Source organism: Phragmites australis, chromosome 13 (genome assembly GCF_958298935.1).
Source record: "Phragmites australis chromosome 13, lpPhrAust1.1, whole genome shotgun sequence".
Classification (NCBI taxonomy): Eukaryota; Viridiplantae; Streptophyta; class Magnoliopsida; order Poales; family Poaceae; genus Phragmites; species Phragmites australis.
This window is the reverse complement of record NC_084933.1, coordinates 31923002-31946340: the sequence shown is the minus strand read 5'-3', so window position 1 is coordinate 31946340 and position 23339 is coordinate 31923002. Positions and strand designations below refer to the sequence as shown.

Here is a 23339-nt window from a genome sequence, read left to right as displayed (position 1 = left end):
ACAACTCGGTTTCTGAGGCCCACTTGCCAGCCGCCGGGAGAGAGGGATAAAAGAGAGAGAAGAGAGATTGAAGGGGGAGGGAAAGCAGCCGACCGGCAATGGAGAGAACGAGAGGGGCGAGAGAGAGGGAGGGCGATGGGCGGTGAACGCCGGCGGTGGGCCTCGCTGGTCGGATCTGGCTGGCGGGCGACAGGGGCGGCGTTCGGCAGCGGGAAGGCGGTGGCCGGCGACGGGAGGCTGGCGGCCAGCGATGGGAGGCTAGGTACGCCCATAGATGGGGGAAAGGGGGGGCTCACCGGCGACGATGACGCTCGGAGGGAGGCGACAGAGGTGCTCGGAGCGGAGAGGTGGAGGTGCTAGGAGGGGAGAAGGTGAGGAAAATCGCGCACTGTGCACCTTATATAGTGTTGGTGATGAGCAGGCGCACGGGGCGAAATAGCACGGGACGCGAGACGGCGGCGCGGAGCGCAAGATCTCAAATCCCTTTCCCATTCCCAATCTGCATCCAAACGCCACATGAAAGATTAAAAAACCACACGAAAGATTAAAAACAGAAGAGGAGGAAACCCATCTCGCCGACGCCGCGCCACCACCTCCCTTCCCCTCCCAGTGAGTCCAGGCCCACGTTGCCCACCGGCTCCGGTGAGGTCAGGAGAGAAACGGACAGACACGACCACCGCCCAGGAGGGAGAGATCTCGCTTCGCCGCCGTACCACCCATCACATGACGCCACCTAGGGCACCGTCAACCCGATCCCCTCCTCGTCCTCGCGGTGAGGCGAGGTGATCATAGGGTGCCTAGCATAGCCTCGTCTCGGCCGGCCGCATGGATGGAGCCTCGACCGCCGCCGCCTCCTCGGCTGGGGGAAGGTGGTACACGGGCATGTCGGCGGACAACATCAAGGGCCTGGTCCTGGCGCTCTCCTCCAGCCTCTTCATCGGCGCCAGCTTCATCATCAAGAAGAAGGGCCTCAAGAAGGCCGCCTCCTCCGGTGTCAGGGCCGGTACCCATCCTACTTCCCCCTTCCCCTGTTTGTTTCTACGCTGTTTCTTTTGTTAGGGCTCTTGCTCCAATCACGGAAAATTGCCGAATTATATTCATTAAACGCTTCATCATACAAGGGACGCGCGATTGGGGACGCAGCAGCCTAATCACCCCTGTGACACTCAATCATGAGTGATTGCAGAGCAAATGCCTTGAAATTTTGATTAGCCGTTTGCACTCTTGTTAACAAGATTCTATTATTTTCTATGTTCTGCTAACATGCCTCTTTCATTACTGTTAACATAGCCATTGGTGCTGATAAGCAGATTTCTTCACTACTTTTTCCTGTCGTTGTTTAGGTAACAACTCTTGTTGGAGTTCAACTGCGGCAGTGATTATTGTAGCTTACCGATTTACTACATCAAAATGCCCAACTGCTTTGTTGGTTAACTAAGCGTTGCATTGAAGCTAAATAACGGGTGATCTAACATGATGCTACAGTGAACAATACTCACTTATATGATGCCTCTCTGACTTATATCTAGAATTGACATTATTTACTGCTTGCCTGTGCCCTGCCTTGAATGTGATGTTGGTATGTATCCCTGGCATAGCTAACTATGTCACTGTTGTTTCTCTCTTTCCCCCTCTCATGTGACCGTATCACAGTTTTGAACCTCCTGTTGCAGTGTTTTCCTGTGCTCCTACTCTGTTTATTTATATTTTTTTTTTCTTTACGGACTGTGGCGTCAGTGTGTTTCCTAGGTGGTATCTTACATGTGTATCAACTTTCCATGTGATGACAGGAGTTGGTGGTTATTCTTATTTATATGAGCCTCTTTGGTGGGTTGGCATGGTAACAAGTAAGTGCTGTTCTCAGTTTTACACTTTTTTTTAACTTCATTCTAACAGATATCTAATTAAAATACCGTCTATTTTGGAAATTCTTTTGCAGTGATTGTTGGGGAAGTTGCAAATTTTGCAGCTTATGCATTTTCTCCAGCCATTTTGGTCACTCCTCTTGGTGCTCTTAGCATTATAATCAGGCACAGATTTGAGTTACTATACTGTATACTTTCCCTTAATGAAAACTTTGCTGATTTCATCACTAATTCGGAGCTATGCGGTGTTCTGCAGTGCTGTACTTGCACATGTAATGCTGCGGGAGAAGCTGCACATATTCGGCATTCTTGGTTGTGTCCTATGTGTTGTAGGATCCACCACAATTGTCCTTCATGCTCCACCAGAACGTGAAATTGAGTCGGTGACAGAAGTGTGGGATCTGGCTACTGAACCAGGTATTTGCTATTACATTGTTTTCTATCTGCCCAATTGCCTACTGTTTCTTGAAGGACACTTATTGTGCTTTATGAATAACACCACACCAAGTCCTAAACCACTTGATGTTTGTTTTTCAGCCTTCATGTGTTATGTAGCAGTGGTGATTGCTATAGTTGCCGTACTTGTTTACCGGTTTGTCCCACTTTATGGACAAACACATGTCATGGTCTATATAGGTGTTTGCTCTCTTGTAGGTTCCATCTCGGTATGTTTTCTCTTGATCTAGAGTTTAGACAGTATTTATTATCTCTAGTTGTGTGCTTTTTACAAAGGTGTTGGTTGAACTATGCAGGTCATGAGTGTGAAAGCCCTTGGTATAGCTTTGAAGCTGACCTTTTCTGGAACGAACCAACTCATATATCGACAGACATGGGCTTTTACTCTGGTTGTTATCTCATGTGTCATTACCCAAATGAACTACTTGAACAAGGTATTCTGATTTCCTCACCAAAGTGCTATCCCCCCCCCCCCCCCCGGTGCCTCGAATGTCCAAAATTTCCAAGACATTTGATCCTTTGGGAAATAGAGTGTGATTGTTGTGTTATTGGAGATATGATGATGAAGCTTTAGTTAGCCGAAAGTAATTTCCTGTATACTGCTTTGTTCTTGTCAGCAAATCATATTTCCTGTATACTGCTTTGTTCTTGTCAGCAAATCATATTTCCTGTATACTGCTTTGTTCTTGTCAGCAAATCATATCATCAGAATGACATCAAATTTACTTGCAATGAAGCATTTTTTCCTTGAACAATTGGTGACAATGATTTTCTTTTCTCCCTTGAGTGCAGGCCCTAGACACATTTAACACAGCAGTTGTATCACCCATTTATTATACCATGTTTACATCTTTAACCATCTTGGCTAGTGTCATCATGTTCAAGGTATGTTGTTTCAATTGCTTTAGCTTATCTTTTCTGTTTCCTGCTTTTGTTCTCAAATTTGGAAACAATCCCCAAGAATGATTCAGCTATGTTTCCTATCCAATTTCAAATGGTAATCCATGAGATTCCGTTTGAATAGCATTAAACTAAACTGTAGAAAATAGCATGACCTGAGCTTCAGGTATGCTCTGCAAATGCTTGTAGTCAGAACATGAGTGTTCTCGCTTTGTGATGTCACTTCATTTTATGTGTGTGCGCAGGACTGGGACAGGCAAAATCCGACACAAATTGTGACAGAGATGTGTGGCTTTGTTACTATCCTTTCGGGAACGTTTCTACTCCACAAGACAAAAGACATGACTGATGGTGCTATGAATTTCTCGCCATACTGGCATTTTTCTTCTTCCTTGCTTGGCTTCATGTTATGAAACCTTACTATTTTCATGCGTCACTGTAGGGCTTTCAACTTCTTCATTCCGTCTTCCAACGTCCTCAGTGCGGTTGTCGAAGCAAACAGACGAAGATGGTGAAGGAATTCCTCTTAGATTGTCAGAATCGTTCCGGTCACCACATTGACGCCTGTTTGCTGATCATTAATTTACATTTACACGAGTTAGGGGTATATATATACATAAGCTTGTACTTGGGGAGGAAAGAAATGTATTCCTCTTCTGGCTATAATGTAGACTCCCTCTTTTCCTTTATTTTTAGCATATCTGTGTATCTTGCTTAACTCTACAAGGTATTTTCTCAGCGGTTAGCACCGGAGTGAAAATGCTGTTAGTGTTGTTGTGCCATCTACCTGATAGCCATCGATCCTCCGATGTGGTAATAATTTGCTGTTTAGTTCCAACAAACAGTATAGAGCTAGCTGTATGCAAACAGCCGGTGCTAATGCAGCGAGATAGTGAGCAACACATACATATTTACAAAACAGGCAACCAGAGTCATTACCAACGTTCGTATGCATATTTAATTCAAGCATGCGATAAGCATTACCCATAAGCTTCATCACCTAAGGTAACCTCCTCGAAGTTTTAGATACATCCTGCAGGTTACACAGAACCAAGCAACAGGTAATCATAAGCTCAACACATGACAGCCTGAGGTTACGCAGAGGTAACCTCTTTAGATTCTCACAGAAGCGACAAAGGCCAATCACATACTACAACAATGCTATAGCATACTGAAAAACAAGTTCACAAACAACGGGCTCCAAGCCCGGCACAGCTCCGTATCATCATAGCACGCAACATCAGTCATCAGGGAGTTCGCTACTGGAGGTCACGAGTGACGCCTATTCACCTCAGTTACTGGAAAGAGGATCTTGTAAAAGACATCATGTATCTTCCAACGATGTTGCTGATAGGAAGAGGTCCCCTGTTACCAAAAGCGCCACAAATATTAGTTCTTAGATAATGGTTACAAGAACTAACTGCAAAACAGCCATACAGGCTCAATAAGCCAGCTGTAAACAAGCAAATCAATTTGGCACATTCTGGCAATAGCAAATGCCATTCTCATAATATAATGTCAATGCTTATCATGGCATTCAATCTATACTAGTCAAATTGGATTGCGTCCAAAGCGCGTATAGGAGCAAGAGCGCACAGCTAAGATGCTTAGCAAGAGATTCTTCTCAACAATCGAAGCCGTTTAGGATAATCTCAAGCTGAACAAACAGTTGCATCTACTTGAAGATTTGAACTAGTTGGGGAGTAGTTGTGTTTCGTACCAGGCACGAGAGTCACAGCTGTTATTACGGTTATCACCCATGACGAATACATGGCCTTCAGGAAGGCGCTGCAGGAGCATGCATAGTTTCAGAAGAGGATCCACGTATGCAGCAGATAAGGAAAATTAAAGGAAGAGATCATCCACCATCTGAGGCCCGTTCAATACAATGAGGCACTCAAGAAGTCAACAACATGGAGCAGCCAGTCCACTTTTGATCATCTTCTTGTAGAGAATGAGAATTCTCTGGTTGTATCTGTTAACCCCTTGTGTTAACAGCACTTTAATACCTCTGGACCTGGCAATAGCAACTCCTCAATGTTGTTCAAGGAGACAATGCTCACAGAGTAGAGATATGCACAAACCATTGCTTCCATTGTGTATGACGCATGTGTTGCTATGTAATGCTCCTTCTGTGCAACACCATTTATAATAAGCTGCCCTTGACGAACCTATAAAATGGTCAGTATAAGAGGATGTCGGGCGAATAAATCTCCATGCGTCTTGGTATGACCATATTGGTTGAATAAATGACAGTGATACCTCAATGAAATCACCAGGTGTTGCCAATACCCTCTTAATAAAGACAACATCCTTATTGACACCATGATTCTGAAATTGAAGGCTGCACATTGTCAACCCGGAAACAAAGCAAGTAACTAATAAACGGAAGGACAGAATGGAAAAGGCAAACCTGTAAGGCCGTGGGCACTTTGAAAAAGACTATATCCCCAATAGACGGCCTCCGGAATAAGTATGTGACCTGGAAAATGGCATGGATAATTAATGGGGTAATGGATAGAGTGTTAGTTAGGGTCGAAGAATAACAATCCGATGAGATCCAAGCTGTTAGTTTAGTAAAGTGTAGGTGAGGGGAAAAAATGGATCTGGGGTTGTGGATTCTGACTGATTGAGGAGCACAAACAGCAGTGAAGGTGAGTGCACAGTTGTATTTGCAGGGCCAATGTTAGGATTGTGATTGGGGATCAAACTGCAGGGATTGAAATGAAACTCGTGCCTGCCTGCATGGGTTTTGGGTTCTTGGTCAAATGCCTAACTGCATTTCGATGTTACTTAAGCAGACGAATTACTTGTGGTACCTTGCAGCGCGGATCTATCTACCTGTCTATCGATCTATCTACTAGGTCAAGATTAGGAGAAACGCAATTACACCTTAACGTAGTAGTAACAAAGTAGGGAGCAAAATAGAAGGGCGCGGAAGAGTCGGGAGGTACCTTGTCGGCGACTGCGCGGTCGCCTGGGCGGAGCGTGGGAGCCATGGAGGAGGAGGCGATGAGGCGGACCTCAGCTAGGGCGGCGGAGAAGAGGAGTAGCACGAGGAGAAGCTTGAAGCCGTCGGCGCAGGGCGGGCGGAGGCGCGGGAGCGCGTGAGTGGGGAGCCAGTGGTGCCAGGCGGAGGAGGGCGACGCGAGCAACTCGTGGCAGGGCAGCCAGGCGGCTACTCCCCCTGCCGGAGAAATGAGGCCACGCATAAGGCCACCCACGGCCATGGCCATGGATCCCCTTTCTCTCTGTCTCTTTGTCTCTCTGTCTCACTGGCCGGCCATTCCCGGCCAGTAATAATAACTTTGGAAGTCAATGCAGGAGAAAACCGCGTCATGGTTGCTTCCACCCGAAGAAAGGAAGGAAGACGAGCAAAAGACCAAAAAAAAACATTATTGGGCCGGCCCAGGCTACTTCTTGGGCTGACCCATATTATTGCTCTCAACACATATAGTATCTTGTATCTGTATGTGTATCTGTAGGGAGAAAAGATGACACTCTCTATTGCAAAAACCAAATGTATCCAAATCAAGGACATGATCTGTAACACCCTACTTTACAACTATGTCTAATTATTTAAAAATTAGAAATTTTAGCAGCATTTCCTCTGTAGGGCGGTATAACTGACCAAAAAGATCACAGGCAGACAGTATATGATATAACCAGCATATATATAGAAATCTTCACGACGCTACCAGCGTCGTACCACGACATAACCAAGCAAACGACAGACCACAAAAAACACCACTTATAACACCGATTGAGCTATCAATATGGTGATGAGGTAGTGTGTGCAGCTACCAAGATCCATCCCCAAAATGTACGTCAACATCTAAACATACCTGTAAAGAAAACACGGGTGAGATTCGAAAATCTCAGCAAGTGAAAGGTACTTTAACAAAAAGCTATTTAGCCACAGTTGAATGTGCTAACAATTCTAAATAGAAACTAGTAATGAAACAGACCGCCAACACTAGGAGAAACAGTTATGACTAAGCAAGTCCAACGATAACATTAAACATTTTAACATTCGGTTGGTATAAGCCTTCAGAGCCGCATATATATCTATATACACGCTAATTAAAGGAAATAAGATTTGATATGAATAATTCATTGAATTTCACAAGAAGACATAACCATGCACATGACATGCTCTTCTCACCCTTACCCCTCCTCGGGTAACGTAAGGGTGTGCACCGTACCCCTCCTCGGGTGACATACGGTATTGTACCGGTACGGTCGCAGCCAGAAGACGACGACAAACTTCCAATGCATGAGACGTATATGTATGACGTGCTTCAAACATAACCAACATAACTTCCGGAATATGCTTGAGACTTCAAAAAAAACATTGCATACAACACTAATGAACAACTGCAGAATGGCATATCGTGCCTACTGCACTTCATAAATCAATCATCAAGTAAACTTCTGGAAACGTAAACAACATAGTACTCAGCCCAGAATCAATCATTCAGATTAGATGAATGCACTGTAATTAAAGAATGTAGGCAACCCAATATTAGGTTAAAGCATAGTCATACAATACATTCACTTGCCTTTACCGACGATGAAGAAAATTCGATCAAGAACGTCCAGAAATAGTACCACCTGTACAGGCATACTATTAGAACTAAAACACATTTAAAACACATAAAATATGAAGCGTCAATCCTACGCCTGAAAATGTCGCGTATACGCCTACATTTCAAAAAATCGAACAGAAAACCGTATCACATGAAATGATACATTATTTCCAATTCAGAGTCGAACCAAAATTCTCACTAATTAGACTTCGCTTCGATGAACGAAAAGAATACTTCGACTCGGATGTCGTATCTTCGAATCAATAATGATTATCGAAACGAAACAAACTATTAATCACATGAAATAATACGACAGGAATTGATTAATTTAATTTAGTCCAACCACACATGTCCAGAAAATTACCGAGAATTCGCTTTTGAAAGATTGACGACGAATCCGACAAAATTCCGAAATTTCCACCTTTTTCCTCTTTTTTTTCTTTTTTTTTCTTTTCTCCTCCTTTTTTTTCTCTTTTCTTTTCTTTTTCTTTCCTTCTCTTCCTTCCTGGCTTCCTTCTCCCGCTGGCTGCTTGCTTGCTTCTCCTGTGCTTGCTTCTTCTCACAGCGCAGAGGCACGGCGGCCGGCGACGGACGGTGGCGCACGGCAGGCGGTGTGCAAGCGGCAGCGCCGGCAGCAGCAGCAGCGCAGGCACGCGGCGCACGGCAGCTCGGCAACGCGCGGCACGGCGGCGGGAACTCGGCCGGTGCACGGCGGCGAGCGCGACGGCGACAGCAGGGGCGCGACAGCCGGAGCAAGCAGGTCGGCCGGCGAGCAGCCCAGCGCAGAACATGCACCGTGGAAGCTCGGCGCCGACAGAAAGAGAGAGACGCGTGCGAGAGAGAGAGAAACGCGAAGCACGAGTGCTGGAAAGTCTGGATGGATCGGCCGATACTTATCTTCTTTCTTTTTTTATTTTTTTAAAAAAACAATGAACGGTTTAAATTTATTGGGCTTGCTATGGGTCATAAAGTGCTCGGAACGGACATATGAATAGCAAAATGGGTTCGTCTCAACGAGATGAACGCAACCACGGTCTCCGATTGTCCATACAAGCAACGGATCAAAAAGTCAAATTTTGGTCAAATCTCTCTTTTTTTCTCTCTCAAAAATTTGGTATTACATGATCTCAGCTTCACAGGTCTACATGCCGACGCCGGGAACCTTGTTCCTCCTCCTCCTCGTCTGCAATTCACTTGATACGAGGAGCAGAAGACTCGGCTCCTCGTTGCCTGGAAATGATGAGCCGAGCCACAGCGCCCGTCTCCATGGCGCTCTCAAAAGTGTTCACGTAGTACAGCTGCTTCCCGTCCTTATTCTTGATTCAATTTAGCAAACCCATCTCGTCTACAGTTACTGAGTACCTTGCGACTCTTCAAACAAACAGACTACTTACCTGCATATCTGACCCAGCAAGCCATCATCAAGCTCTGCACGCGAGAACAACTTGTAGGTCAGGACTGAGATGCTCCACAAAGGGATCTCCATGGTACCTATCAGCTCTGGAATATCTGACACCGAAATATCCCTGCAACCATAGCAAACAGCAAACCAAGGAAGACTAACAGCCTATCAGTTACTTGCTGCTCATTTATGTCGATGTTAGGAACTACAAAAATGCCGATAATCTCAGTACTGGTAAACAACGATAGATTGGTACAGGGTTCAAGAGGCCCCTGAATGGACAAAGGTTGCATGGGTGTGCTGCATCTTCCTCGGTGGAATGGAGATTGGAGGGCTAAATGTAATGTTCACCTCGTCAAGAGGTGTTGCCACCACAGTCACCGTACAGTTGTATTCATTCCCTATATTGGATTTCAGCATCTGCAAGGTCACTTATACGCACGTTTTGGTCATAGTTAATCCTTGTTATCACCTGTCAAGGATAGAGGAAAAACATCACCGATCATATACCTACCAGAAAAAAGAGAAGTTTTTTTTTGGAAGGGGGATTATCTGTACCATCTCTATAAAAACCATAGAGTTGTAAATTGCAATACCATGAATATATCATTCGTAAAAAGATGGTCTTGTTCAGGGGGAAACCACTGATCCAAAACATATGGGGTGTGATAAGAGATTAGCCTCTAGCAAAATACTTTGTATTCGAGAAGAAAATGTAAGAGTACTGTCTACTGCAAAAGAAGTTTAGCACAATTTGCACAACATGCACGAATTATAGAGGCCTAGAGTAGCTAGAATTAAAATATCCTTGTCTGTGGGTTTATGAGCCAACTGAGATGAGGGAAGACAAGATATACAGTTACCAACTCTGATATACTAGTTTGCCAAACAAACAGCACTAGAGACGTTCCCTTCCGTCCCGTCCCGTCCCGTCCCGTTGTAAATTTCGGAGGCAATTCAAACAGCACTAGAGACGTTCCCTTCCGTTCCGTGCGGTGGTTCCATTCCGTTGTAAATTTCGGAGGCAATTCAAAAGGCGGATGAGGCGGGCGCCCACTGCATCCGCTTCCGCCCCCCATTGCAACGGCGTCTTCTTCCTCCTCCTTCTGCTCTCGGGCTCCCCACACACACACGATCGATCGATCCTTCGCCCATTCCGTCCCCTCGCCTGGCCTGGGCTGGATGGCGTCTCCCCCGCCCTTCGACATCTGCGACGGCCTCGACGACGACGATGAACCCGCCACCGCCATCCCCACTGATCCTCATCCGCCCGCCGTCGCCCCCACGCCCAACGGCCTCAACGACCGCCTCCTCCGCCTCACACGCACCCGCCCGCACCCCACCCAAAACCCTAACCCTCTTCAACCGCCGCCTCCGGGTATCGTATCTGGACTCATTCCCTTTTTTATCCATCCGTCCATCGCGCTCGCTAACTCCTCTTCCCCTCTCGCAGAAGCTGCTGCCGAAGAAGCCAGGATGGTCAAGCTCGCCGGCCGCCGCCGCCTATGCAAGCTCTCCGACTTCGCCACCGCCCAGGAAAAGGAGGAGGAGGAGGAGGACGGCGACAGCATCCGCGACATCCTGGACGACCTCACCACCCGCCTCGACTCTCTATCCGTCCACAAGCCCAACCCCGCAAGGCCCACAACGCAGCAGCTCGCCCCTGTGCCATGCGCCATTCCCACTGACCCAGATGACGAGAGCACCGAGGATGCCCATGGGAACGCCTCCTCGCCCCTTCAAGTTTATGGCACCAAGCATGGCGAGGAGGAGGAAGGAACACCAACAGGTTATGCTGTTAAGCATGTAAGAAGGAAGGCATTGCCAAGGAGGGCGCCCAAGGCCTCGACATTTCGGAATTATGATGACGATGACTTGGGGAAGGAGAAGGAAAACTGCAGAGTTGTTGACAACGACGCTGAGGATGTTGGCTGGGAGAAGACGGAGGACTTCAAGATGGAGCCAACTGGAAGTGGGGCAACATCCAAGCCTTACAAACTCCCAGGAAGTATATTCGAGATGCTTTACCTTCACCAGCGTGAGGGCCTCCAATGGCTTTGGGTTCTGCACTGCAGGGGAACTGGAGGGATCCTAGGGGATGACATGGGCCTCGGCAAGACCAGGCAGGTTTGTCAAACTCTCCCCCTCTGCTTCTACTCTTTTGTTGATCTTTTTAATGTTTCTTTGTTTCCTACACTGTCATTTGATTACGTTAGGCTGAGGTAGCATTTTCTGTTACCACTGATACTAGTTCTTTTATACCCTTCTTTATCTCAGGGCAGTTACTGTTGATTGGGTTCCCAATTAATTGTAGGACCAGGGGAAGCTTTTGTTTAGTTTCTCATGCTACCTTCATGTTCTTGTAGTGAACTGCAGAAATGTGAACGCCCACATCCTTTTGTACTGCTTAGTTTCTGCATATTTGTAGCTGAAAGCAATTTTTTTCAGACAGAGTCATAGACCTCTTTGTTGCTTTATAATCAGTGAAGTTACAGTCATGTCCCAGTTAGCTTCTTGTTGTGAATTTCATTGACATTTTCTCCCTTTTCCCAGTTTATTTCAATATGAAGATGTGCAATTTGAACCCATTTCCCTTCATTTATCTGTGGATTCCACTAATCAGTGCATGCAATCTTATTTTTACTGTACAGGTTTCTGCATTCCTAGCTGGACTGTTTCATTCTCGTCTTGTCAAGAGAGTACTCATTGTTGCCCCAAAGACACTCTTAAATCATTGGAGCGATGAGCTTAAGCTTGTGGGCCTTAAAGAGAAGATCAGAGAGTACAATACGCTACATATCTTTTCTCAAATTCATAGGACTTAAGTCCTGTTAGTAGTTGCTAATCATCTATTCCTTTTTTTATATTCGACAGCTACTTTGGCCACAACACTAATATCCGTAATGATGAGCTTCAGTATGCCTTCAAGGTCTGTTCTTCTACCACAAAGTTATCTTCCATGAGGATTATTCTTGATCTGGCTTATTGCAACTTTGCAGTGTGTAACGTTTGAAAGTTTGAGCATAGATTCAATTTATGCATATCATCATTTTTTTTTAAAAAAACCCAGTTCTCTCCCAAGATATGTAGTGAGTCCTAGCAGATATTTAACTCCTTTTATCATCTTGCTGTAGGAGGGTGGTGTTCTCCTAACAACCTATGACATTGTCCGTAACAATTACAAGCTCATAAGAGGTAACTCCTACAACAGTGATTATGACGATGAGGACGAAACATTGTGGAATTATGTCATTCTTGACGAGGGGCATCTTATTAAAAACAATAAGACACAAAGGGCCCAAAGTTTATTTGAAATGCCCTGTGCTCGTCGCATTGTCATCACTGGAACACCCATACAGAACAACTTGAAGGTATCCCCTCTCACAATTCCTGAGACTTTATACTTTATGCGCTATCCTATATGTGTTGCAAGTATACCTGGTTATTAATTATTGCAGGAACTGTGGGCTCTCTTCAATTTCTGTTGCCCAGATGTCTTGGGTGATAAACAACAGTAAGTCACTCACTCTTTATTTTCCTGCATTCCCAAAGTTGCTCATTTTCACAATGTAGTGTCATTTATTTCTCTATATTATTACAGGTTCAAAACAAGGTATGAGATGGCTATCCTTCGAGGAAATGACAAGAATGCTACTGCTCGGGAGAAGCACATAGGCTCAAATGTAGCAAAGGTACTAACTTCTTTTCCTGTTTTTGTGTTCTACTAAGATATGAATGGTGTTTGAGATCTGTTTTTCCTGTTATTTGTGGTTGGACAAACGAACAACTTTAGTATTTTCTCATTGTTTTGTATTTAATGAATTTGGAAAACCAGATGTTCATCTATGTTCGCATTTTGTACTGTAAAAGCTTATGGGTTTTGGTATATTACAATTTGTGCAATGATTTCGAGAAAATAACACAGCTAGACATCAACAACATTGTGATTTAGAGACTCATTCATATATCAAGTAGGTACTAAATTTATCTTTGATTGGACCATTGAAACCAATGCACATAGGCTGCATTCAGACTTCAGATTAACTCAAATCTACTTTCAGTTGAAGCACTGAGAGGGTAAACCTGTTAAATTAAAGTTTCTCAGTTTGCTACATTTTTTTTTATGTAAATGCAACTCACCACTCCAGATTATTACTTTTAAGTATGTTGCACTTTACTTTATGTAATATTTGGTTTTTGTTTGGGTTTCGACTACATTTTACAGGAATTAAGAGAACGGATCAAGCCATACTTTTTGCGACGCATGAAAAGTGAAGTTTTCCTTGAAAAAGAGCTAGGCAAGAAGAATGAGTTAATAGTCTGGCTGAAGTTAACAGCCTGCCAGGTTCAACTTTGGTGTCATTGTTGTAAAAATTGCTTGAACTATTGGTTAATGGATGTTTTGCTAATTGCCTTTCTTTTGGGTGCAGAGGCAATTATATGAAGCTTTTCTAAAAAGTGAGTTAGTTCATTTAGCAATACAGCCAAAGGGATCACCCTTGGCCGCAATCACAGTAAGAATCACCTTTAAAGTTTTTCCTTTATACTGATATTGGCTACCTTCATTTGCCCTCATGTTGCCTGCTTCTTCTGAGTCTTGAGGTCCATTCTGTCAAATATTGCTCATCCTTTATTTGTTTTGGAAGGGGACATTTACTCATGATATGGTGTTTTTGATAGTGTTGTGTTTATGATGCACATTCTTGTTGCTTAATGAGCTAAATTGCTTATAGAAAACTTTGTTATGTGCATGTTTTCTTGGTGCAACGATGTCTGGTACACTGTTTTCTTTTCTCAAACAGATATTGAAGAAAATATGTGATCACCCACTGCTATTGACTAAGAGAGCAGCTGAGGGTGTCTTGGAAGGAATGGATGAAATATTAAATGATCAGGATAAGGGAGTGGTGGAAAAAATGGCCATGAACCTTGCAGATATGGCTCATGATGATGATGCACTGCAAGTTGGTCAGGATGTCTCATGCAAGTTATCTTTTGTCATGTCCTTATTGGTAAGTATTCTTGGATGCATGCGCATATGTGTTGTTACTTATATATTTGTCCATCTAAATTCAAATAGTTACCTTCTGATGTTGCAGCGAAACCTTGTTGAAGAGGGGCATCATGTTTTAATCTTTTCACAGACTCGTAAAATGCTAAACCTTATTCAGGTACATTGTTGCTAGTTTAATCCTTTTTTGCTTCAGCCTGCCATAGCATATTTACAAATTACATTTTTCTTGTGATTTTTTACAATACATTTTCTTGTAATTTGATACATTACCGTTTAGTCTTTGGACCTTTCGTTACTCTAAGTCTCAATGCACATTGATAAGCTCCTTAATTGAAGGATCACATGTTCACATATACAGCGAGTTGCCTCTAGTAAATGTTCCGTGAAATTAAAGTACATGGGCTCCCTACTATCACATTTGTCCAAGCCGGAAGTGCTACATCACACCTGTTTCTGGTTGTCTTGGAAGCTTTTAATTCTGCTTTTGGCAACAGTCTAGAGTCCCCCCCCCCCCCCCCCCCCCCGATAGTGGTCGAGATACTCTTTCTTGTGAGAACTCGAAAGCAATTGGTCTGATAACGGGAGCAGTAGCTTTTTTAATCTGTGATATACTGCTGGCATACAGTGTCAGTTTTGCTTCGGGCATTGGGCACCCAAATGTTATTGCAATCTGCATTGACAATTTCTTTTTTAACAAGTGATGTCATCATTTTTTAAATGATCACCTACATTCTGTGTCATAACTTTGGCCTATTAGCTTAACAGTTTCAGTTGTTGGCTTGTTGCAACAGGAAGCCATATTATTAGAGGGCTACAAGTTTTTGCGCATTGATGGTACCACCAAGGTTTCTGAGAGGGAAAGGATTGTGAAGGTTCCTCCCCGTGTTTCTTTTCTAAATCTTTATGTCATGGACTCGACTGCATGTGCTTTTGTTGCTTACCTGCATTTGCATTCTCCAGGACTTCCAAGAGGGTCCTGGAGCTCCAATATTTTTGCTAACCACACAAGTTGGTGGACTTGGACTTACACTCACTAAGGCGGCTCGTGTCATAATAGTTGATCCTGCTTGGAACCCAAGGTATCTGAACATGACACTTATTAACTCCATTGATTTGGGTTTTCTATAAATTGAATATTTGTTGCTGCAAGTTTTTATCCTTACACACTCTTGTTTTTCTATATACAGTACAGACAATCAAAGTGTTGATCGCGCTTACCGAATTGGGCAGACCAAAGATGTGATTGTATACCGCTTGATGACATCTGCAACCATTGAAGAAAAGATATACAAAATACAGGTTCAAATATCACTGAGAGTTTTTACCTGCTGGATGCCTGTCAACTGTCATTCATGTGCAGTTTGTTGAAGCAGTGATTAGGAACCTTAGTAAAAGTATGAGCTTCTTATACATGAGTTACATGGTGAAAATTTTGTTGCATTCCTCCTTGTTTATCTATTTGCAACTCCATACCACCAAAATCTGCTTTCTAGGTGTAAAATCAGGTACTAATTTTTGTTAAAGACAACCTTTTTCCCTGATAGGAAACTTGGGAATGTAATGTGTGTGGTTGGGTGCCTTTTACCATGCCATGCACACACCTGTCTTTTCTTTCTTGGATTTCTTCAGCTTCACATTTTGTGCTTCCATCTCTAAGTCCTGAAAGGAAAGCTAGACTGTTAGTGAGATATGATGTTTTTTCCAGGTCTTCAAGGGTGCTCTGTTCAAGACAGCTACAGAGCAAAAAGAACAAACACGTTACTTCAGCAAGAGTGTATTTATTCTGATCCCATTTCGTGTCATCGTTTTCTTAATGCCCTACTGGGTACTTATGGCTATCTTGTTTGTACCTTCAGGAGATTCAAGAGCTTTTTAGTTTGCCAAAACAAGGTTTTGATGTTTCTCTTACGCACAAGCAGTTGCAAGAAGAGCATGGTCAACAAGTTGTTATGTAAGAAATTTGTTTCCATTAAACTTCCTTTAATTGTAGAACAGTTACTTTGATCTTGGTGAGTTGGCTGCCTCTTATAGTCTTATGTGTCGCTTTGAAAAGTTAATTATTGGTATTCCCTTTAATTCTTCCTGTAGATAATTAATTGATGGCTGCAACTATAAGTTTAATTACATTTTCACATAAATTTAAAATGAAAAGGTTGTGGTTATTACCATGTTGTCAATCAGGCAAAACCTTCACACTGCAAAGTGTTGAATTTCCCCCAGGATTCTTTTGTAGGCATTTCGATACACAGAAAACACTTGTTATTTAGCAGAAGACAGTGGGCTACACCAGAAAAATGTAGCAGCAAGTTTTCGGATGAATTTTCTGCTTGATCAGTGTGCAATACTTGCTCATAATTCCAAGTTCACTGAAAATTGCTGAGACGTTTGTTCCCCGTCTAATGCATGATACAGGGATGAGTCCTTGAGGAAGCATATACAGTTTTTGGAGCAACAAGGCATAGTCGGTGTGAGCCATCACAGCCTCTTATTCTCTAAAACAGCAATCCTGCCCACATTGAGCGAGAATGATGCACTGGACAGGTTAGTCGTGCCGCTCTGAACGCACAGCATGTGCCTCTTTTGCTTGCAGAACCTTTTAGCCAGGCATGGCTTCATTTCTTGTCAATGAAGGATACCATGCTTTTGTGGGCGTCTCCAATTCTTTACCTTGCATTGATGTGTGCTCTTGTTATGATTGTATATAAACTGACATGCCTCAATTATGCTGTTTTTACGTGCAGCAAACCTCGAGCCGCGCCCATGATGTCCCAGCACTATTATAAGGGATCCTCATCTGACGATGTTGCCACTGGGTAAGAAACGGCGCGCTCGTAAGTGGGCTGTGCTGCATTTGTAGGTCCGTTAAACTTGACTTTCTATTTTGCGTAGGGCGGCTCTTGCGTTGAAGCCAAAAGATGAACAGTTCACTGCTCCAAGGTACTCTCCAAGCAACAGAAATGCAGAGAGCCCTGAAGAAATCGAGGCGAGAATCAACCGCCTTTCACAGACCCTCTCCAACGCGGTAACTCTCTCAAGTGAATCTTGTAGATATCATCAGACTGTGCCTTGGCTCATATCAAAATGTTGATTTTAGGCGCTGGTGTCGAAGCTACCTGACGGTGCGGAGAGGATAAGGAGGCAGATAAGTGAGCTGGATGAAAAGCTCACGGTGATTTGAGTCTTCTACGGAGAAGAAGAAAGAGAAGGGGGCCACCGAGGTGATCTGCTGTCTGTTTAACCTGGCTCAGGTAGGTAGGGTATGTAGTGTTTTGATATTAGTCACTAAGAGTGACTAATAAGTAGGCCAGCACGTCGTCTCCTTCCCCCCATGTATTGTTTTGGTAGTGGTCTGAAGGGGCCTGTTCCCGGTCGGCTTTATTTGTAATTAACCACCAAACAAACTGGTTACACACTACTAGGAAGGGGAGTGGATGTCGAGTAGTACCCGTAGGAGACATATGGGATTCCCACCTGGTGGAAGAAATGACATCAATCATGCAACTCTTCAACTCTGCTGGAAGCTTATCTGCTTGCTGAATTATACTGTATGGTTTACTAGTAGCAGTTCACAGAGGGGCAACGGATGAGTATCTGCGGGTGATGACAACAGATTGTATCCGCGGGAGGCTCTAAGCACCACTGCACGCCAGCTCAGATTAGATGGTATTAGGCTCTTTTCTCCCCTCTTTTAACATAAAGAAAGTAAGCTCGTAGCTGTATGCCTGTATCAGTAAGTTGTTGGCATGTTGTACAGCAGCCAGCCTTGCTCATTCTGTTGTTTTTCAACTTTTTCCTTGGTCAAATCAAATCAGTGCGATGGAGATCACATGCACGACGAGTCATGAGGGGAAAGAAATAGAAGCGCACACTGCACCGTTGTTGTACATAACATCAAGCATCGATCAGAAACTGATACAATTCGGGGGGAAACCACACTAACTAAAGCACGCACGCATTGTGCTCCCATCGAGAATGGATGGGATCAGTCAGAGGAAGATGAAGCAATCCATGGAGATGGTGAGATCATCTTGCGCCACTCGTGGACCAGCTGCACAAGGCTGAGCTGAGCCTGATCTGGGTACTCTCCTCAGCTCAGGAGGCACACGATGACGACGTTGCCCTGCAATAACATTACTGGCCTTCTTCTGCTGCTCCCTTAATCGGACCACCAGGGCCTCCCGCTCTGTTGTCTTCTTCTTCTTCTTCTTCTGGTAGGACGAGGACGGCCCCGGTGCCGGTCGGATCGACAAGGGCGACACCGACCGCGCCCGCTTCGGCGTTGTAAGCTGCGGGCGTCCGCGTCTGCCGGGTGAAGCGGAACAAGGAGAAGAAGCGGTGGAGGCGGAAGTGGGCTTGCAACGGTTGGGGTCGAGCACGACGACGTCCCACTCCGACACCGACTCCCTGGTGTTGAGGAGGAGTTGGCGCTCACGCATGCGTGAGGACGACAAGGAAGAAGCCGCGGACGATGAGCAGGACGAAGAGATGGCCATGGAGGAGGAGGAGGATGAGGTGAACAAGGAAGTTGACACCGAGAGCGAGGAGGTGGTGGGAGATGAGCCTGCGCCTAGCAATGGCAATGGGAGTGGGTGCACGGCCACGGCGTTGCAAGAATAAGGCTTGGCGGCGGCGGCCTCCTTTGTTGGTGTTGGTGTTGGCGTTGGTGAGGCTGCAGCTGCACCGGCGGTGGAAGTGGAACGATGAGGGGGAGAGGGATAGCATGTGCTCACGCAGGTGCCCATGGATTCAGCACAGCAAGCAGCTAATCGATGGATCAGCTAGCTGATGGAATGAAAGAATGGCAGGCAGGCAGGCACTCCTTCCTTCCTTCCTTCCTTCCTTCCTTCCTTCGTAGCAGCTGTGGGAGGAGGAGTGGAGGGGGTGGGTGTCCAATATCCAATATCCATTCATATTATATAGAGGGAGGGATGATGATCGTGCTTAATTAAATTATGGTGAAATTTAGTCGAGTCGAGCCAGAGCCTATTCGATTTGTTTCAGGCTGTGCAAATCAATTACAGTATGATTATGTTTTTCTTTGGGGGGCCACAATTGGCAGCAGGTACGTGAAAAAGTAGGCTCCACCACACTTTTGCAACTGCCATGGGATGGGGAGCGCAAAAGTTTCGAATTCGCAACAATCGTTTGGACGGGAATGATGGGTCCAGGGATGAAAAGAAAGAAAAGCAATCCAAATCCAAATCCAAATCCTTTAATCAGCAAGCAGCCCGTTACCCAACGGCACTACAAATCTTACCTGCAGCTTAATTCCAACGTAGACTACTTTCACGAGGGCTCTGCTCTGTCTGTCCACAGGAAAGCTCCATCCATCCATCCATCCATATGAGTTGAAGCAATAAATATATATATATCCACCAAGCTCACAGGTAAATCAAACACTAATCTGAAGCATTGCTTGGTGAATTTTGGCGTCAGATTGCTAGTAAATTAAGATATGTATATACAGAGTTGGGTTGGGCTGCACCAAACCAAACACATGCACGCAGCTACAGGGCTCTTGTGCCTGCAGCATAATTTGGCATTCTTCAAACTAAGCTAGCTAGCTCATGTTCCAAGACTACAGCCTTGTTGCAATTTCAAATAGCCAGTCCTTTCCTGAAAAGGGCAACTCAGTCTATATGTAGCAGCTTCAAGTAATCAGTCCTACACTAAAAGCCTTTGTTGCGATTAATTCGAAATAATCATCACAAGGCATAAAAGTCTGAGCCATGCAAGCTGTTTTAGGATTCGGTCCCGCAATTTGAGGTTATCACTAATCATCACCAGTCCTAAAAAGGCCAGCTTCATTATGAAATAATCACCAAGTCTGAACCCTGCAAGAGGGAGGGAATGCAGTCTGTCCTCTTCTCTATAGAGTTACTCTGAAACCGGCCACAGCTCTTACTGAAATCCCTCCCACATTATTGACAAATGTGCACTATACTATACTGTTGCCGCGGTGCTGCTGAAAGGGGATGGATGATCTATGAACAAATGCACCGCCAGAAGTCGGCGATAAATCACCTAAACTTTTTGTCTTTTTTTCTGAAGGCAACAAATAGGAGTAATTTAAACCTGGGGTCAAATGCTAGACAGGCAAGAAATTGATATAGTACATTTTGAAGGATTCCTGTTTCTGTTCAGTATTTGAATGAATGCAAATGAGCAGAGCAGAGAATGAATAATCTTTTCAAATGCTTGTTATGAACAAATGCTCACTCTACAGGAGAAGGGCAGGCAGGTCCTCAGATCAAAGGAGAAGGGCAACCAGGGCGTTGAAGATTGTCTCCGGGCTAGCCCACTTCCTTCGTCTCTTGCCGATTGCGCTTTGCAATTCGTCGAGTCGACCATCCAGTAAATTCCTCTTCAGAACAAAGGCACAAAAGTTGAATTGAATTCCACATCAGGATACTTGGATTGCAATCTTTTCATGGCTAGCTGCTGGCTACAAACAGCTAATTATATCTGGAACAAGAAATTGAAGAGCCTGAAAGCAATCAGCACCTTTGTGGCCTCCTTGAGGGGCCCCCAGCATTCTATCCGGTTGTACTTCCTGGAGCTGGAGTGGAAGTGCACACACACCTTGGCCTCCAGCAGCTCCGGCCGCTCCGCAAACAGCGCCGCGTCGCCGTAGACCACCGCCTTGAGAACCTTAATTATTATTATTTGCATGCATATACGATTCAGCTTTAGACTGTTGTTGTGAACAGTGCAAGTGAAAGAATTGGATCTGCTTAAGAATCAGAGGTTGATTGGTCAGGGAAGAAGAGCTTAACTAGTTAGTGTTCAACAATTACCAGCGGTAGCTCTTTGGAGAAGACGTAGTATCTGAAACCGGCGGCGAGCTCCTGCAGGAGGTTGGCGCCGCTGACGTAGCAATGCACGTGCAGCGTCATCTCCCCGGCGGCCATCTCCTTCCACTCGGCGACGACGTCGTCCCTCTGCAGCGTGGACTGCCAGCTCCGCAGCTGCTCGCTGGTGATGGAGCCGGTGACGGCGAGCGTGAGGTTGGCGGTGAAGTCGCAGTGGGTGAGAGTGTATGCTCTGGGGAAAGGCTGCTTCTGCTTGCTCCTCATCATCTCCTCACCGGCGAACTCGACCTTGAGCTTCGCCGCGTTGAAGGCCGTGGGAGGGCCCAGTAGCTTTGCAGCCTGGTCAGCAAGTCCATCGTTCCGTGGTTACCAATAAGAGATTCATTTCTTCGGGCAAGGTGGAGCTGATTGCGATTCTTGATTCTTACCAGGGAGGAGTAGACGTCTGCTGTCCTGGTGTCGCAGCTGACAACAAAGAAACGCGGCGGTTCCGGCCTGCAGCCGCCCCTCTTACTCCTGCTCGTCACGGCGCCGGCGGAGAAGCAGAGCGCGGCGCTGCGCGACGCCATTGATGGTGTCGTGAGCTTCAGATGAAATCTAGCTAGCATGCATGAAGCAAGGTGGGGAATTAATCCATGATGCAGGAGCAGCAGAGCTCGTGGCATCCCGCAGTCCCCTCCATGACGATGCCAAACAAAGCGAGGTTCGTGCCTGTCTGGTGGCGTTGCTGCGGCGACGTCGAAGCAGACGGAGAGGGAGATTGAGACGTGTCAGCTCTGCTCATGCTTGTGGCTGTGGAAGGTTGACGACAGCCACGGGAGCACGCCGACAGGTGGCATGTTTCTATTGGCTGCCCTGTCCGAATAAGGATAACGTGAACCACCATTCCACCGCTTGCATCCGCCGTAGAAAAGCAACGGAACCTCATCTGCATCATGCATGTACATTGTGGCTATCTTTTCTTTGCAAAGAAATTCTATAAGATTTTTCACTCTCCTACTACGATCTTGATCTATGCTGTTTTTTTTTAATCTAATAATTGATACGTGTAACTGAGAAAAATGAGAAGAACACGTGACATGCATAAAAGAGAATCTTTCTGTGAGACTAAGTCTCGTAAAATTTCCTTCCTTTTCTTTCTGCATCTTACAAATACTGTATGTATTAGCTATTATAAATGCGTGAGCGTAGGGCCTACAAGTTCATAAATCTTTTCACAAGGTTTTTAGAAGCGGCATCTGGCGCTTGAGCCAGCCCATGTTCGAGCTCCAGTGCTCGCACGGGCATACATGGAACGGCCTTGCTCGACTCTGCCTCGAAAGAATGTTATTGTCGGAGGGTGAATTCTTCAAGTGGGGATCCGGAGGCACCGGGGGATGATTCTGAATCCACTTCGTAGGTGAAATAAATTGGAGTAAATAAGATGCAGGTGGAGGTGGGATGATCGGATGCAGGAAGGAGTAGATGCTCAGAGGATTTTTAGACAGGTTCGGGCCGCACTGAGCGTAATACCCTACTCCTGTGTGTATGCTATAAATGCTCTGAGAATGTCTCTATGAGGATCTGCTATGTTACAAAAATATTTGTCTAGTCTAGAGCTTCGTGCTCCTTGTTCTTCGGTTGATCTATCTTCTGTGCTTCAGTGTTCGTCCTTTGTTGTCTTGATCTCCGATTCAACTTGAACTCGACCGTCTTTCTCCGGGGAACCTGCCCCGCTTATATACCCGCCGGGGCGGTAGCGTGCCCAGAAAGGATAGCGCGAGTTCCAAGGCACTATAAATGGAAAGCAACCATCATGAGCTGCTGCGCGAGGTGACGAGAAGGGTTGAAAATACGCCCCCATCCGATCTTGTTCGTCAACATACCGCTTTTCAACGGACGCCGCAGGGAGGGCCCACTGGGCAGCCACTGAGCAGTCCGGCGCGCCCGCCCGGTCAGAGCAAGCCTAACACAGCAGGGCGGCAGGCGGGGCGCCTCGAGCTCTGCAACGTTATCCCGAGGCGCGCCGGATGACGCACGATGAGACTTTTGCATTAAATGTCCCCACGCCTCCCTGTCAGGCCGTGGCAGGGACTGACAGCAAGCATGAGGGGAGCAGTTGGAAGTGACAGGCCACGCGTCCTCTTAAATGCAGCATCGGGCCTCTCACCAGTTGACACCTCACTGCTGAGCCTCTGTGGGGACCACCGGCAAAGGACTTCTCGGGCCCTCGGGGAACTGTGAGTGTTCGGGGGCTACTGTTCGCAGCCCCTAGCACTCTCTCCCGGATATGCCCTTTCTTGGTCCTCGAGGAACCGAGTG

General features: G+C 45.6%; 5 protein-coding genes across 8 annotated transcripts; 2 read left to right on the top strand and 3 right to left on the bottom strand.

Moving 5' to 3' along the window:
* The first annotated feature begins 436 nt into the window (after positions 1 to 436).
* LOC133888336 (probable magnesium transporter NIPA4) lies at positions 437 to 4005 on the top strand. The gene is made up of 9 exons (XM_062328539.1): positions 437 to 1003; positions 1791 to 1847; positions 1940 to 2030; positions 2122 to 2282; positions 2403 to 2530; positions 2618 to 2755; positions 3114 to 3206; positions 3467 to 3572; positions 3664 to 4005. Exons 1-9 carry the CDS (start codon positions 826 to 828, stop codon positions 3780 to 3782), a joined length of 1071 nt encoding a protein of 356 aa, XP_062184523.1. The 5' UTR covers positions 437 to 825; the 3' UTR covers positions 3783 to 4005.
* Positions 4006 to 4156: 151 nt separating this feature from the next.
* Positions 4157 to 6493, bottom strand: LOC133888338 (probable thylakoidal processing peptidase 2, chloroplastic). 3 transcript variants are annotated; one of them, XM_062328543.1, is made up of 6 exons: positions 6176 to 6493; positions 5635 to 5703; positions 5484 to 5552; positions 5306 to 5392; positions 4942 to 5009; positions 4157 to 4586 (listed from the first exon to the last, which is right to left on the bottom strand). In XM_062328543.1, the coding sequence occupies exons 1-6, from the start codon at positions 6455 to 6457 to the stop codon at positions 4517 to 4519; spliced, it is 645 nt and encodes a 214-aa protein (XP_062184527.1). In that variant the 5' UTR covers positions 6458 to 6493; the 3' UTR covers positions 4157 to 4516. The 3 variants fall into 3 exon arrangements, 1 of the variants encoding a protein (XP_062184527.1); XR_009903782.1 differs by having other exon boundaries at positions 4501 to 4586; positions 4942 to 5238; XR_009903781.1 differs by having other exon boundaries at positions 4511 to 4586; positions 5088 to 5392.
* A 199-nt stretch (positions 6494 to 6692) lies between these two features.
* On the bottom strand, positions 6693 to 8859 carry LOC133889636 (uncharacterized). Its single transcript, XM_062330083.1, has 4 exons — positions 8843 to 8859; positions 8175 to 8714; positions 7784 to 7835; positions 6693 to 7066 (listed from the first exon to the last, which is right to left on the bottom strand). Exons 1-4 carry the CDS (start codon positions 8857 to 8859, stop codon positions 7022 to 7024), a joined length of 654 nt encoding a protein of 217 aa, XP_062186067.1. The 3' UTR covers positions 6693 to 7021.
* Positions 8860 to 10297: 1438 nt separating this feature from the next.
* LOC133888335 (SNF2 domain-containing protein ENL1-like) lies at positions 10298 to 17738 on the top strand. Its single transcript, XM_062328538.1, has 20 exons — positions 10298 to 10590; positions 10666 to 11339; positions 11864 to 11994; positions 12087 to 12141; positions 12347 to 12583; positions 12671 to 12726; positions 12814 to 12904; positions 13438 to 13557; positions 13643 to 13726; positions 14015 to 14224; positions 14312 to 14383; positions 15018 to 15098; positions 15187 to 15305; positions 15414 to 15525; positions 15932 to 16000; positions 16083 to 16177; positions 16639 to 16767; positions 16968 to 17039; positions 17116 to 17248; positions 17321 to 17738. The coding sequence occupies exons 1-20, from the start codon at positions 10395 to 10397 to the stop codon at positions 17402 to 17404; spliced, it is 2820 nt and encodes a 939-aa protein (XP_062184522.1). The 5' UTR covers positions 10298 to 10394; the 3' UTR covers positions 17405 to 17738.
* Positions 17739 to 20445: 2707 nt separating this feature from the next.
* On the bottom strand, positions 20446 to 21840 carry LOC133888337 (protein STAY-GREEN LIKE, chloroplastic-like). 2 transcript variants are annotated; one of them, XM_062328542.1, is made up of 4 exons: positions 21467 to 21840; positions 21024 to 21377; positions 20731 to 20868; positions 20446 to 20590 (listed from the first exon to the last, which is right to left on the bottom strand). In XM_062328542.1, exons 1-4 carry the CDS (start codon positions 21701 to 21703, stop codon positions 20477 to 20479), a joined length of 843 nt encoding a protein of 280 aa, XP_062184526.1. In that variant the 5' UTR covers positions 21704 to 21840; the 3' UTR covers positions 20446 to 20476. The 2 variants fall into 2 exon arrangements, with proteins under 2 accessions (XP_062184526.1, XP_062184525.1); XM_062328541.1 differs by having other exon boundaries at positions 20731 to 20877; positions 21467 to 21834.
* Between the last annotated feature and the right edge of the window lie 1499 nt (positions 21841 to 23339).

Bases quoted from the DNA above. Each gene is read 5' to 3' on its own strand.
- LOC133888336 (XM_062328539.1), top strand. From the start codon at position 826: ATGGATGGAGCCTCGACCGCCGCCGCCTCCTCGGCTGGGGGAAGGTGG. The intron at 2,283-2,402 runs GTATTTGCTATT...TTTGTTTTTCAG, and splicing joins GGATCTGGCTACTGAACCAG to CCTTCATGTGTTATGTAGCA. The intron at 3,207-3,466 runs GTATGTTGTTTC...GTGTGTGCGCAG, and splicing joins CTAGTGTCATCATGTTCAAG to GACTGGGACAGGCAAAATCC.
- LOC133888338 (XM_062328543.1), bottom strand. From the start codon at position 6,457: ATGGCCATGGCCGTGGGTGGCCTTATGCGTGGCCTCATTTCTCCGGCA. The intron at 5,553-5,634 runs GTTTGCCTTTTC...CTTCAATTTCAG, and splicing joins AAGTGCCCACGGCCTTACAG to AATCATGGTGTCAATAAGGA. The intron at 5,393-5,483 runs GTATCACTGTCA...ACCATTTTATAG, and splicing joins CACCTGGTGATTTCATTGAG to GTTCGTCAAGGGCAGCTTAT.
- LOC133889636 (XM_062330083.1), bottom strand. The intron at 7,836-8,174 runs GTAATTTTCTGG...ATGCCTGTACAG, and splicing joins CTTTCAAAAGCGAATTCTCG to GTGGTACTATTTCTGGACGT. The intron at 7,067-7,783 runs GCAAGTGAATGT...TTTTCTTTACAG, and splicing joins TTTCTTCATCGTCGGTAAAG to GTATGTTTAGATGTTGACGT.
- LOC133888335 (XM_062328538.1), top strand. From the start codon at position 10,395: ATGGCGTCTCCCCCGCCCTTCGACATCTGCGACGGCCTCGACGACGAC. The intron at 13,558-13,642 runs GTTCAACTTTGG...TTTTGGGTGCAG, and splicing joins TGAAGTTAACAGCCTGCCAG to AGGCAATTATATGAAGCTTT. The intron at 17,040-17,115 runs GTAAGAAACGGC...TATTTTGCGTAG, and splicing joins TCTGACGATGTTGCCACTGG to GGCGGCTCTTGCGTTGAAGC.
- LOC133888337 (XM_062328541.1), bottom strand. From the start codon at position 21,703: ATGCCACGAGCTCTGCTGCTCCTGCATCATGGATTAATTCCCCACCTT. The intron at 21,378-21,466 runs GTAAGAATCAAG...CTTGCTGACCAG, and splicing joins CAGACGTCTACTCCTCCCTG to GCTGCAAAGCTACTGGGCCC. The intron at 20,591-20,730 runs GTGCTGATTGCT...TTTGTTCTGAAG, and splicing joins CCCTCAAGGAGGCCACAAAG to AGGAATTTACTGGATGGTCG.